Consider the following 13,917-nt stretch of genomic DNA (forward strand, 5'->3'; position numbering starts at 1 on the left):
CATCATTCCATTCACATAAAGCATGGACCCCCCCTCGCACGGGTAACCCGAAGCTCCGCCCACAGGCCTGACTAGCCCCGCCCCTTGAAGTCAGCCACGTGTCTCCTTGCAGAGTGCAACTTCTCCATACAGAAGCCTCAGAGACCACTGCAGCTGATCTGTAAGTAAAGTCTGCACTGCAGGGCAGACACCAGGGCCGGCTCTAGGCATGTTCGAATAGAGCGGTCGCGCAGGGCGCCACCCTTAATGGGCGCCGCGCGCTGGCGCCGCCATATTCGAACATGAAGCTGGCCCTGGTGACTGCAGGCGCTTGTGTGCGAGCGGCGCCGGTATCTAACGTCAGACGCCGGCGCCGCGCAGCGCACACAAGCGCCTTGGACGCTTCCTGGCTGGCCGCCCTCCCCCCGACCCCGCACCCGGCCGCCCGCTCCCGGACCCCGACCCGGACCTGGACCTGGACCCGGACAGCAGGACTCCCCCTCCAACGCCGCAGGTATGGGGGGGGGGGAGGTGAATCATTTAAGGATGGATGGTGCTGTGGGGGCATTTATGGCTGGCACTGTGGGGGCATTTATGGCTGGCACTGTGGGGGCATTAATGGCTGGCACTGTGGGGGCATTTATCTGGCACTGTGGGGACATTTATCTGGCACTGTGGGGACATTTATGGCTGGCACTGTGGGGGCATTTATGGCTGGCACTGTGGGGACATTTATCTGGCACTGGGGGCATTTATGGATGGCACTGTGGGGGCATTTATGGATGGCACGGTGGGGACATTTATCTGGCACTGGGGGCATTTATGGATGGCACTGTGGGGGCATTTATGGCTGGCACTGTGGGGGCATTTATGGCTGGCACTGTGGGGGCATTTATCTGGCACTGTGGGGACATTTATCTGGCACTGGGGGCATTTATGGATGGCACTGGGGGCATTTATGGCTAGCACTGTGGGGGCATTTATGGCTGGCACTGTGGGGGCATTTATGGCTGGCACTGTGGGGACATTTATCTGGCACTGGGGGCATTTATGGATGGCACTGTGGGGGCATTTATGGATGGCACTGTGTGGCCATTTATGTATCTGGCATTGCTGGGGGGCATGTCATGTGTAGCTGGCACGGTTGGGGAGCATATCCTATAGTGTTCCCGCTAGGCGTCTCTGCCTGGCGCAAAGTGTCTAACGTGCTCTGCCTGGCGCAAAGTGTCTAACGTGCTCTGCCTGGCGCAAAGTGTCTAGGAGGTTCTACCTGGTGCAGTTTGTATTAACTACACTACTGTGTTGTGTAATGCGAATTGCCACTATTATGTGGCCACGCACCTTCCCCACGAAGCAACACCCCTAAATTTTTGCTGCGCGCCTTCGGCGCGCACTGTCCATAGTTTGCCATGTAGGTAGATGAGCACCAAGCATTACAGTATGTACGTCATTTTGCCCTCCTAATTTAAAAATGTGCCCTCCCTGCCCTAAAAAGTGAACACCATCGTGTAACTGGCACTGCTAGGGGGGCATATTGTGTGTAGCTGCCACTGCTGGGGGGCATATCATGTCTATCTGGCACTATACTGGAGACATTGTGTGTAAGGAACACTACTGTGGCTGTTATGTGTAAGGCTGCTAATTGTGTGCGTAGAGGGGGTGTGAAAACATATTTATTTAAAGTCTAATAATATGAAGTTATGAGGCCATGCCCACTTTCCAAGAGGCCACGCCCACTTTTCCTTCGGCGCGCGCATTGGGGGGGGGGGGGGGGCGCGCTTTTACATGTTTTCGCTCAGGGTGCTAATAGGCCTGGAGCCGGCCCTGGCAGACACATATGTATAACAATAAATTATTGGTTTAAGTACTATGGTGTGGCATAATGTGTGTATGGGGGCACTGCAATACCAGGGGGGCAGTGTTGATATGAGGGCCCCCTCTCTTAGGTGCCCCCCAAAGGCTTAATCCGGCCCTGTCAGTGACCACTGTATCTCCACAACAGCACACGGCAGTTTGCTCGCTGCTGCTGCAGTGACATTACCTGAACCCAGAGAAGGCCACCTGTGCAGTGACCACTGACCTAATACAGTGTAGCAGCGGCGCTCCCGCAATATATACCCGGGCTTTACCCCCTCAGAGGTGACATCTGGCCCAGTGTCCACTTTACAGTACAGCTTACTGCTCAGGCAGCCACTGTCAGAAGGAGGATGTCAGTCACTCCCTCAACCCTGGCACACCCTGTTGGAGGCATCCCCTGCCGGAAGGCGGATGACGGCACTCCTCGACCTTGATCCCAGCCAACCCCGCACTGGAGGCAAGCATTGCAGCCTTGCATGTTCCCCCTTTTCTTTTATTGATAAGTGCCCCACAGGTTTGTTGCCCAGAGGCCCCACAAACCTTAAACCGTCCATGAAAGTAGCGCAGTATTGTGGTGTGGGGAGGTAGATCTAGTGCGGGAATGTAGTCTGGCGACCAGTGAAATAGTGTGGAGATGTAGTGTGGGGGTTAGCTTAGTAATATACTGCAGGGATGTAGTGTGGGGTAGCATAGTGATAAACCGCAGGGATGTAGTGTGGGGAGGTAGTGTAGTGATGTACCACAGGGATGTAGTGTGGGGAAGTAGTGTAGTGATATATGGCAAGGATGTAGTGTGGGGAGGCAACATAGTGATATGCTGCAGGGATGTAGTGTGGGGAAGTAGCGTAGTGATATACGGCAGAGATGTAGTGTGGGGAAGTAGCGTACTGATATATGGCAGGGATGTAGTATGGGGAAGTAGCGTAGTGATATATGGCGGGATGTAATGTGGGGAAGTAGCGTATTGATATACGGCAGGGATGTAGTGTGGGGAGGTAGAACAGTGATACACATCAGGGATGTAGTTTGGGGAGATAGCATAGTGATATACTGCAGGGATGTAGTGTGGGGAGGTAGCATAGTGATATACCGCAGGGATGTAGTGTGGGGAGCTAGCGTAGTGATATACGGCAGGGATGTAGTGTGGGGAAGTAGCGTAGTGATATATGGCAGGGATGTAGTGTGGGAAAGTAGCGTATTGATATACGGCAGGGATGTAGTGTGTGGAGGTAGCACAGTGATATATGTTAGGGATGTAGTGTGGGGTGTTAGTATATTGATATACGGCAGGGATGTAGTGTGGGGAGGTAGAACAGTGATATACGGCAGGGATGTAGTGTGGGGAGGTAGTATATTGATATACGGCAGGGATGTAGTGTGGGGCGGTAGTATGGGGAGGTAGCATAGTGATATACGGCAGGGATGTAGTGTTGGGAGTTAGTGTGGTGATGTAGCATAGTGATATACGGTGGGGCGGTAGCATAGTGATGTAGTGTGGGGAGGTATAGTGTGGTGAGGTAACAGTGATATACGGTGGGGAGGTAGCATAGTGATGTAGTGTGGGGAGGTATAGTGTGGAGATGTAGTGTGGTGAGGTAGCATAGTGATATACGGTGGGGAGGTAGCATAGTGATGTAGTGTGGAGATGTAGTGTGGGGAGGTATAGTGTGGAGATGTAGTGTGGTGAGGTAGCATAGTGATATACGGTGGGGAGGTAGCATAGTGATGTAGTGTGGGGAGGTATAGTGTGGTGAGGTAGCATAGTGATATACGGTGGGGAGGTAGCATAGTGATGTAGTGTGGGGAGGTATAGTGTGGAGATGTAGTGTGGTGAGGTATAGTGTGGAGATGTAGTGTGGTGAGGTAGCATAGTGATATACGGTGGGGAGGTAGCATAGTGATGTAGTGTGGGGAGGTATAGTGTGGAGATGTAGTGTGGTGAGGTAGCATAGTGATATACGGTGGGGAGATGGCATAGTGATGTAGTGTGGGGAGGCATAGTGTGGAGATGTAGTGTGAGTAGGTAGCATAGTGATGTACTGTGGGAAGTAGTTTGGGGAGGTAGAAATATTGATGTAGTGTGGGGAGGTAGTGCAGTGATATAGTATGTCACCACACACCCCTGCCTTCCTGGAAAAATTTCTCTACGGCGCTGATCACACTACCTGTGACGGCACATAGTAGGCCCTTCCTAAATTTCAGCTCCAGGCCCACGTGGACCTTAATCTGGCACTGCTAATGTGGACCCCAGCATCCTCTAGGACGTAAGAGAAAATAAGATTTTACTCACCGGTAAATCTTTTTCTCATAGTCCGTAGTGGATGCTGGGCACCCGCCCAGCGCTTTGTGATCCTGCAGTGGTTACTTAGTTCAATACTACTTAGTTCTTGGTTGAGTACTGTTTTGTTACTTGGTTAAGTAATCTTGTTCAGCCGTTGCTGATGTTTCAAGCTGGTTAGCTTGATGTGCCGTGTGTGTGAGTTGGTATGAATCTCGCCACTGTCTCTGTAAAATTCTTCTCTCGAAGTTGTCCGTCTCCTCAGGCACAGTTTCTAGACTGAGTCTGGTAGGAGGGGCATAGAGGGAGGAGCCATCCCACACTCTCAAACTCTTAAATTGCCAGTGGCTCCTAGTGCACCCGTCTATACCCCATGGTACTAATGTGGACCCCAGCATCCTCTACGGACTACGAGAAAAGGATTTACCGGTAGGTAATTAAAATCCTATTTTCTACTGGCCATTGCTTCAGCTAGAAGAGTTTCAGATTTAGGGGCATTTTTATGTCGTCCTCCTTTTCTGTTTTTTTATCCAGATAGAGCGGTTCTCAGAACAAAATCTGGGTATCCTCCTAAGGTGGTGCCTAAATTCCACCTTAATGAAGAAATTGTAGTCCCGGCCTTCCAAGGGCCGGACCTTTCTGTGGGAGATGCATCGTTGGACGTAGTCCGTGCCTACGTGGATCGTATCAGTGCCATCAGAAAAACAGACCCACTCTTCATTCTCTACGGATTTCACAAGAGAGGATGGCCTGCTGATAAGCAGACACTGGCAAGATGGCTTCGGATGACGATTTCAGAAGCATATTCTCGAGCTGATCTCCTTGTTCCGGATAATGTCTCTGCTCACTCTACACATAAGGTAGGTCCATCATGGGCAGCACAACGTGGTGCTTCAGCAGAACAGATATGTAAGGCAGCCACATGGTCTTCCATTAACACATTCATTAGACATTATGCCATTGATACCTTTACCGCTCAGGACGCTGAATTTGGGCGAAGGATTCTCCTGTCCAATCAGGAGCGTCCCCACCACTAAATTGCTTTGGGACATCCCAATGTTATCCTGTGGATAACCTGTGGACCCTGCCGGAGAAATAATCGTTATGGTAGACTTACCGTTGATAACTCTATTTCTCCTAAGTCCACAGGATCTACAGGGATTCCACCCTGACGCACCTGATTTGAGGATCCTTTCACTCACTAACCTCTTCCTTCTTGTTCGGAAGGGTGTGCATGTGTGTTCTTCTCACCTGATTAGGGCTCTACATGATGCTCCTGCCTTGAGCTTTGGAAAAACAACTGATTTGCCTGAGCCAGGAGGCGGGGATATAGGGACAAGCCCATTGCATGCTGGGAGGCCGAAAGCTTTGATAGTTTGGTGCCAATCCGCTCTTGCTACCTCATATCCCAATGTTATCCTGTGGACTATAGCGTTATCAACGGTAAGTCTACCATAACGATTATTTTTGCTCTAACTAAAGAGGCATAACTGCCATGCTATGCTTTCTCACTTGAGCTTTTTGTCCTACATCAGTTCAATTACACTTATACATTAGAGGTAACATGTCCATTGTACTGGCTTAGATTCATGAGGCGTTGTGTGTTAAAAGGATTTTACACAGTGATTTTAATTCAATACTGAGAGACAGGACATTCAAGCTGTGACATTTTATTTGTTGGACACTGATTATGGGATATATATTATGTTATGTCTCGCTTTAGTTGTAGCTGATGAACCCCAGACTCCATTGAATGCAGAAGTTGCATTGTGCACTCCTCTGTGTTGTTCCCCCTTGCAGTGACCCAGCTCCAGACAACGCTCGCTGCTGTGCAGGAACTGCTCCTACAGCATCAACAGAAGATCCAGGAACTGACCCAGGAGGTAACCGCTAGCAAGGTGAGACCCAAATGCTCCCATTTGCCAGACACGCACAGCATCGGCCACATCCAGAGGCACTGCTGTGTTCACGCCTATTTATCACCGTCACATGCATCTAACATGGATTGTAAGCTCTTCTGCACAAGTTATTTCTATCTACATGCACATGTTCTTGGACCTTATAGTTTGTTATATTTTGCATGACACTACATACCTATTTCTGCAATAAGGGGTACGTAGACCAGGCTCCGGTTCTCCTGCATCTAATTTCAACAGTGTAAAGACCTCAGATGTCCACACACTCTAAGTACAGGCTGATACTTCAGCCTCTGCTAAATAAACCATGAATATTGCTGGAACGACTGTTGGGGCAATTGGTGCTTGCAGACGTTTCAGTCTAGTGATACGCAAAAATGACAAGTTACTCAAATTAGTTTATTAGTACATTACTGGTGCTTGTAATAGAGGGGCTAATTTAGACAAGAAAATCGCAGGATTCCCCCAGCACACTATGATGGACCAGTAAATGGGATTTACATCCTATATGATAGTAGTAATACAGAGATCTCAGTTACATATATTTGCAGAGATACGATTAGGCCAGCAGCCACGTCACGTCGTCTCTGATAAATGGTGGTCCCAACACTACATGATAATAGCACCCACTTTGGGTCATACATACGTGAATTGCTACATGATAATATCACATACATTTATATATTGAGAGCTAACTCACCTGGAGGTACCCCAATATCCTCCAAATGGTACTACAAGGACCAGCATGCCCTCCAGCTACTGATCCCATGCATACCTCTCAGTACAGTGATACACAAACATGGCAAGCTGCTCAAATCATTGTATTGGTCCATTACGTTTTGAGATGTTCAGTCTGTGATCAGGTACCACATAGGCTGCAGTATATGTACCATGGAAGCCAATGAGGTGATGGGGCAGGAGTCTCGGTGCCTCATCATACGTATACTTACTATTGGACATTGCTTGCTGTGTTTAATTCACTAGATTCCCATGAAATCCTTGAGGCACGAGGCACCACTGTAGAAATGTTTCAGTGGGGAATAGCACCAGATACATTTTTGTTACTATATATAATTATTTTAAAAAATATTTCAGCTGATATTTTTTATAACCATAACAGCAAAATAATGACTTGGCTAATTGTATCCTCCGGCTGGTATTATTATAGTGATGAGGTTACATGCGTTATTAGTCTGTGCCTGGTAATAGTTACTACAGCCCTAGCCTCCTGCACGGAGGGGCGCCCGGCTGTCAGACGGTCTGCACAGAGGTCCCATAACCACTGTATGGTGGTGTCTGTGATCCCAGCGGGAGAGGGTGGGGGTCATACGTCGGGAAATTGTATTGCTAGGATGGGGGTTGGTGTTACGTTTGTTGCCATGTAACCTGTCTCTGCGTTTCTAGGCCTCCAATTCCTCCAACACGATTCTGGACTCACAGAACATCCAGGAGCTGAAGTCTGAAATTTACTCCCTGAAGGGGCTGCTTCTGAACAGGTACAAGCGATTAAACTTGCCGCAGACCCACTTTTTATTGCGTAATTCTACACACTATCTAATTTTTTTCAAGAGGGCAGCACATGCTGGGAGGAGGTGCTGGTTATTATGACGAGACTGTACAAGGGTGGTCATTCCGAGTTGATAGCTAGCTGCTTTCGTTCGCTCTGCAGCGATGAGGGAAAAAAACGGCACTTCTGCGCATGCGTATGCGGCGCAATGCACACGCGCATCGTACTAATGCAACGAACTATGTAGTATCACACGGTCTAGCGAAGCTTTTCAGTCGCACTGCTGGCCGCAGAGTGATTGACATGAAGTGGGCGTTTCTGGGTGTCAAGTGACCGTTTTCAGGGAGTGTTCGGAAAAACGCAGGCGTGCTTGCAAAAACGCAGCCGTGGCTGGGCGAACGCAGGACGTGTTCGTGACGTCAAAACAGGAACTGAACAGTCTGAAGTGATCGCAAGTGCTGAGTAGGTTTTGAGCTACTCTAAAACTGCACAGAAAAAGTTTGCCGCCGCTCTGCGATCCTTTCGTTCGCACTTCTGCTAAGCTAAAATACACTCCCAGTGGGAGGCGGCATAGCATTTGAATGGCTGCTAAAAACAGCTAACGAGCGATCAACTCGGAACGACCCTCAGTGCCTTGTAAGGAGCTCTCTGCAAATCCCCCTGCCTTTCCTGTGTAGTGACCCAGCAGCGTGCTATGTTAGGGAGGACCTACATGACATCACACATAGGCTTCTTCGCATTAGCGGTGATCATGCACTGTAGAAGCGGTGTCGTCTCTTGCCTGTAGACTGCGCGCTCACCTGGGGATCATTGAGTCCTATTTATATTGTGGCTCCCTGCTGCACACTGTAGGTACGGCGGGTTAGGGATCATTGGTCCCCAGGTCACTGTGCTCTTTACAAGAGGCAGACCAGCAGTAATAGATAGCATCTACTGGAATAAGGCTCGTATCACAGGTATTAATGTTCTCTTTCTCTTGCCCTAAATCCACCCACGAGGGTAACTCAGGAACCTATTATTTCATGACTGCATCCGTCGCTCCTCATCCCTGTGCGTAAGTGTCATCTTCCATAGATCTCAGAGCGCTGCCGTCTAGGAGGAACGTCTCATTATTTTAGCCCTTTTAATTGCACCAACCTATTTAACGTCATGGACCGATCTAGGTTATAATTCATAGAAATGCTGTAATTACCTCCTACATTAATCATCTTTAGGCTCATCCCTGGCACTGTTTCATTCTAAACTAGAGACTGCAAACCCTCACCAAGTTACAGATAGTAGTCACTGGAGCATCACCTCTGCCCCCCCCCCCCCCCCCCCCAAATAAATAAATAATGAAAAAACGAAATAAATAGGAATTAAAGTAATTTAGACAAATGATGACCAGACCCTATGTATTGGGATAATGCCTGTGCCAGAATTCTCCTAATATCTCACTTTTCATCAAAACACCAACACCCTGTACAGATGGGTCCACAGTTATCTTGGCTAGTTTGCTGCGCCTAGGCACAACATGGTTTATTTACATAAACCCTTCATCTATTGTTCTCAGCTGCAATACAATACAGAGAACAATACAGCAGGGTATTAAGTCCGACTGCCCAGTCTCTGTTAATCCTATTAAAGGTCAAGGTAAACATGGATCCATCTGTATGTGAATCCTATAGTCTTTCCAGGACCTAATAGACATACCGGCACCTTTTGTAAGTGTCGGGATATGTACACAGCCCAGATATGGTAGAGGTGATCTGTTGTAACTTCTGGTCTTTCCATTACTAGGAGGCAGTTCCCGCCATCCCCTTCCGCCCCTAAGATTCCTGCCTGGCAAATCCCGGTGAAGCCTCCCTCGTTGTCCAGCCAGGCGGTGCTGAACCACAACAGCAGCAGCGATATATCGCCCGTCAGCAACGAGTCCAGCTCCTCTTCCCCTGTTAAGGAGAATCACAGCCCCGAGGGGTCAAAGGTCAGCTCCCACCACATGCCTAGCGCACGGGAGGAGGATGCCGAGATCGATGTGCAGAGCCAGGTGCGCATGGAAGTTCAGGGAGAGGAGGAGGGCGAAGAAGAAGATGAAGAGGAGGACGTCGGGCAAGCCGATGAAGAAGATTGCATTGGAGTCCAGACGGAGGATCGTAGAGGTGGAGATGGACAGATAAATGAGCAGGTAGAAAAGTTGCGCCGGCCAGAGGGCGCCAGCAACGGGATGGACTAATGGTAAAAGATTGATCCAAATAGTCCTTTGAGCTGCCCCTACACCTTACTCTGACGTCTTTCAGGAGGGTCATCCCCAGACTCCAGTCACCAGGGGTCTGTGTGATATCTGTGGTACATTTCTATACGCAGCTGCAGGAAGAGCCGGATGTGGCGTGCGCTGCAATGTGCGTCCATCCAGCTTTCTTCTTGTTGCGTCTGTTCTCCTGTACTTCTGTGTCAGCGGCTGGCCGGCAGGATCCATCACCAGAAATACATCCTCTTTTCCAATAATAATAGAGATGAAAGAAATGAGTGTTCCAATAATTAAGTTCATGTTAAATCACTTCTTGATCTTCACACAACATGCAATCACTATTCAGCGCACTACAGACGTGCATGTGACAGCGGTGCCTGGCGCGTGTGATGCCGCATGTGTCTGAGGTTTCCAGTCTGATTGGTAAATAAAATCATACAAAGTAACACACTTATTATACGGTATCATTGTATGAGTTTTATATCTTCTCGCTGTAACCATCGCTGCAATCCTCAATCACTTTATCTTCCGCGTCTCACATGCTCAGTCATACGTTATTGCCCTGCGTCATTTGTAAATCAGTTCTCCCAATTAATGCGACGCCCCCATCTCTTCACTGCCTGGTCCTATGTAGTAACGTGTCCCTTTAACAGCAGAGCTGCCATAGAAAACACTTATTCACTTCTAATGATTTCACATTCCTCTCCCTTCTCCCATTTCGTCATTGCCCTCCGCTGCGTTCCCATTTTCTCCTCCACTGCCCTCCTTATTTCCTCCTACGCTGCCCTCCCCATTTCCTCCTAAGCTGCCCTCCCCATTTCCTCCTAAGCTGCCCTCCCCATTTCCTCCTAAGCTGCCCTCCCCATTTCCTCCTCCGCTGCCCTCCTCATTTCCTCCTCCGCTGCCCTCCCCATTTCCTCCTCCGCTGCCCTCCCCATTTCCTCCTCCGCTGCCCTCCTTATTTCCTCCTCCGCTGCCCTCCCCATTTCCTCCTCCGCTGCCCTCCCCATTTCCTCCTCCGCTGCCCTCCCCATTTCCTCCTCCGCTGCCCTCCTTATTTCCTCCTCCGCTGCCCATCTTATTTCCTCCTCCGCTGCCCTCCTTATTTCCTCCTCCGCTGCCCTCCTCTTTTCCTCCTCTGCTGCCCTCCCCATTTCCTCCTCCGCTGCCCTCCCCATTTCCTCCTCCGCTGCCCTCCTCATTTCCTCCTCCGCTGCCCTCCTTATTTCCTCCTCCGCTGCCCTCCTCTTTTCCTCCTCTGCTGCCCTCCTCTTTTCCTCCTCTGCTGCCCTCTCCATTTCCTCCTCCGCTGCCCTCTCCATTTCCTCCTCCGCTGCCCTCCTCATTTCCTCCTCCGCTGCCCTCCTCATTTCCTCCTCCGCTGCCCTCCTCTTTTCCTCCTCCGCTGCCCTCCCCATTTCCTCCTCCGCTGCCCTCCCCATTTCCTCCTCCGCTGCCCTCCTCATTTCCTCCTCCGCTGCCCTCCTCATTTCCTCCTCCGCTGCACTCCTCATTTCCTCATCCGCTGCACTCCTCATTTCCTCATCCGCTGCCCTCCCCATTTCCTCCTCCGCTGCCCTCCTCTTTTCCTCCTCCGCTGCCCTCCCCATTTCCTCCTCCGCTGCCCTCCTCTTTTCCTCCTCCGCTGCCCTCCCCATTTCCTCCTCCGCTGCCCTCCCCATTTCCTCCTCCGCTGCCCTCCTCATTTCCTCCTCCGCTGCCCTCCTCATTTCCTCCTCCGCTGCCCTCCTCATTTCCTCCTCCGCTGCCCTCCTCATTTCCTCCTCCACTGCCCTCCTCTTTTCCTCCTCCGCTGCCCTCCCCATTTCCTCCTCCGCTGCCCTCCCCATTTCCTCCTCCGCTGCCCTCCTCTTTTCCTCCTCCGCTGCCCTCCTCTTTTCCTCCTCCGCTGCCCTCCTCATTTCCTCCTCCGCTGCCCTTCCCATTTCCTCCTCCGCTGCCCTCCGCTGCTCTCCTCATTTCCTCCTCCGCTGCCCTCCCCATTTCCTCCTCCGCTGCCCTCCTCTTTTCCTCCTCCGCTGCCCTCCCCATTTCCTCCTCCGCTGCCCTCCCCATTTCCTCCTCCGCTGCCCTCCTCATTTCCTCCTCCGCTGCCCTCCTCATTTCCTCCTCCGCTGCCCTCCTCATTTCCTCCTCCGCTGCCCTCCCCATTTCCTCCTCCGCTACCCTCCCCATTTCCTCCTCCGCTGCCCTCCTCATTTCCTCCTCCGCTGCCCTCCCCATTTCCTCCTCCGCTGCCCTCGTCATATGGCACTCTGTCTCCCTTTTCTCTTTGCCCCCCCCCCCCCTCGTTAACCTTCTATGTTCACCTCCCCACTACCCTCCGTTCACACTCTGCTTCTTGTATCCCTCTTTTTCTTCATTTATTCCTATCCTTACCTAGTAACTTCACCCTCCTCCCTGATTCTTCTCTGCTGTCCTCATTTCATTGTCTTACCATATACAAATTTCTTCTCGTTTTATCTTCTTTCTTCATTATGTCATCATGCTCCCGCCACCGCATTTCATCCTGTTCTTAATTCATCTCTTTCTCTGTGTTAATAAATGAAGGACTGTGTGTAAGCTTCCATTCTGCGAATAATTCTTCTATCCCTTAGTGCTAATCACTCATATTGGCCCAAAGTCTCCGCCTGCTCAGTGATAGGGCGTAATGCTGGCTGTGGCTGGTTATATCGGGTGTTGGTACACAAGCTACAGTCACCCTCAGTATCTGTTGTCGCTCTACCCCATGGAACAATTAAGCAATGTTAGAATCGGGACAAGTACATAAAGATAACATCCATGTTTTAGGTGAGGCTGATGTGCTTTGATAAATACGATCTGGATAGTAGACCATGTGTATGACAGCCGAGCTGACTGGGGCGAGAAGAGGAAGATCCACATTCATTGCATGAGCGCAGCACGCCCTTTTCATCAGCCAGCTCTGCTCGTTAGTGTGCTAATGTATAGATTTCCAACTATAATTGTACATAATTGTAATAAAGATGAGTTACACTATTTAACCTGAGCTCCGGAGTGGTTCATGTACTGTAATATTCTCCCCAGTGTTGTGTTCTCTGAGAAGCTCCAAATACACCCTCAGGTTCCTCCAGCGGCAGCGTAGCACAAGCTGAAAAGAGAATGGTGTGCACAAAAAGGTATGTTACATGGCTTATCAATATTACATCCTTCCCATCCAGTCACTGGATCCATCCCCTCATCATTTCCCCATTTTACTGCCTGCATTTCACCAATCCGTCATCTCATAATCTCTACCCTCCTTTTGTTGTCGTCCTGCCTAGCCGGTGTAGTCACCATCCTCCGCCTGGCTGCTGTGGCTTCTTTTCCCTGCCTGCCACCTGTGGCCTCCTTTCCCCTCCGGCCGCTGTGGCCTCTTTTTCCTGCCTGGCCCCTGTGGCTTCCTTCACATGCCTGGCTCCTGTGGCCCCCTTCACATGCCTGGCCCCTGTGGCCTCTTTCACATGCCTAGCCCTTGGCATCCTTTCCCCACTGGCCCCTGCGGCCTCCTTCCTCCACCTGAACCCTGTGGCTTCCTTTCCTGCCTGGCACCTGTGGCTTCTTTTCCCTGCCTGTCTCCTGTCCCCTCCTTCCATCGTCTGGCCCCTGTGGCCTCCTTTCACATTCTGGCCCCTGTGGCCTCTTTTCACCATCTGGCCCCTGTGGCCTCCTTTCACCGTCTAGCGCCTGTGGCCTCCTTTCACCATCTGGCCCCTGTGGCCTCCTTTCCCCTGCTGGACTCCTGTGACCTCTTTTCCCTGTCTGGCCTCTGCATCCTCCTTCCCCCGCCTGCCCACTATGGCCTCCTTTCTCCTTCGTCCTCTGACTGCTGTGTCCTCCTTTTCTCACCTTTCTGACCTTCCCCTGCCTGGCCACCTAATCCTTCTTCCCCGTCTTGCTGCTTTGTCCTCTTTGTCCCCTATGTATATTGTCAATTCAGCCTCTTTTTCACTGTGCATCTGTTTATACTATAGAACAGATATTTCTCCTACTTCTTAGAGGATGCTGGGGACACCAAAAGAACCATGGGGTATAGACGGGATCCGCAGGAGACATGGGCACTTTAAGACTGAAAAGGGGTGTGCACTGGCTCTTCCCTCTATGCCCCTCCTCCAGACTCCAGTTTTAGAATTGT

At 50.5% G+C, this 13,917-nt stretch overlaps 1 protein-coding gene across 1 annotated transcript in view; it reads left to right on the top strand.

Moving 5' to 3' along the window:
* The window catches only part of PEX14 (peroxisomal biogenesis factor 14), a 322,018-nt gene extending 309,231 nt beyond the window's left edge, over positions 1–12,787 (top strand). The window contains exons 7-9 of the mRNA XM_063943860.1: positions 5,915–6,012; positions 7,435–7,526; positions 9,317–12,787. Coding sequence (XP_063799930.1) covers positions 5,915–6,012; positions 7,435–7,526; positions 9,317–9,749 — 623 coding nt within the window. The 3' untranslated portion in view covers positions 9,750–12,787. The remainder of the gene's footprint in view (positions 1–5,914; positions 6,013–7,434; positions 7,527–9,316) is intronic.
* Positions 12,788–13,917: the final 1,130 nt, after the last annotated feature.

The sequence above is a fragment of the Pseudophryne corroboree genome, chromosome 10, assembly GCF_028390025.1.
Source record: "Pseudophryne corroboree isolate aPseCor3 chromosome 10, aPseCor3.hap2, whole genome shotgun sequence".
Lineage (NCBI taxonomy): Eukaryota > Metazoa > Chordata > Amphibia > Anura > Myobatrachidae > Pseudophryne > Pseudophryne corroboree.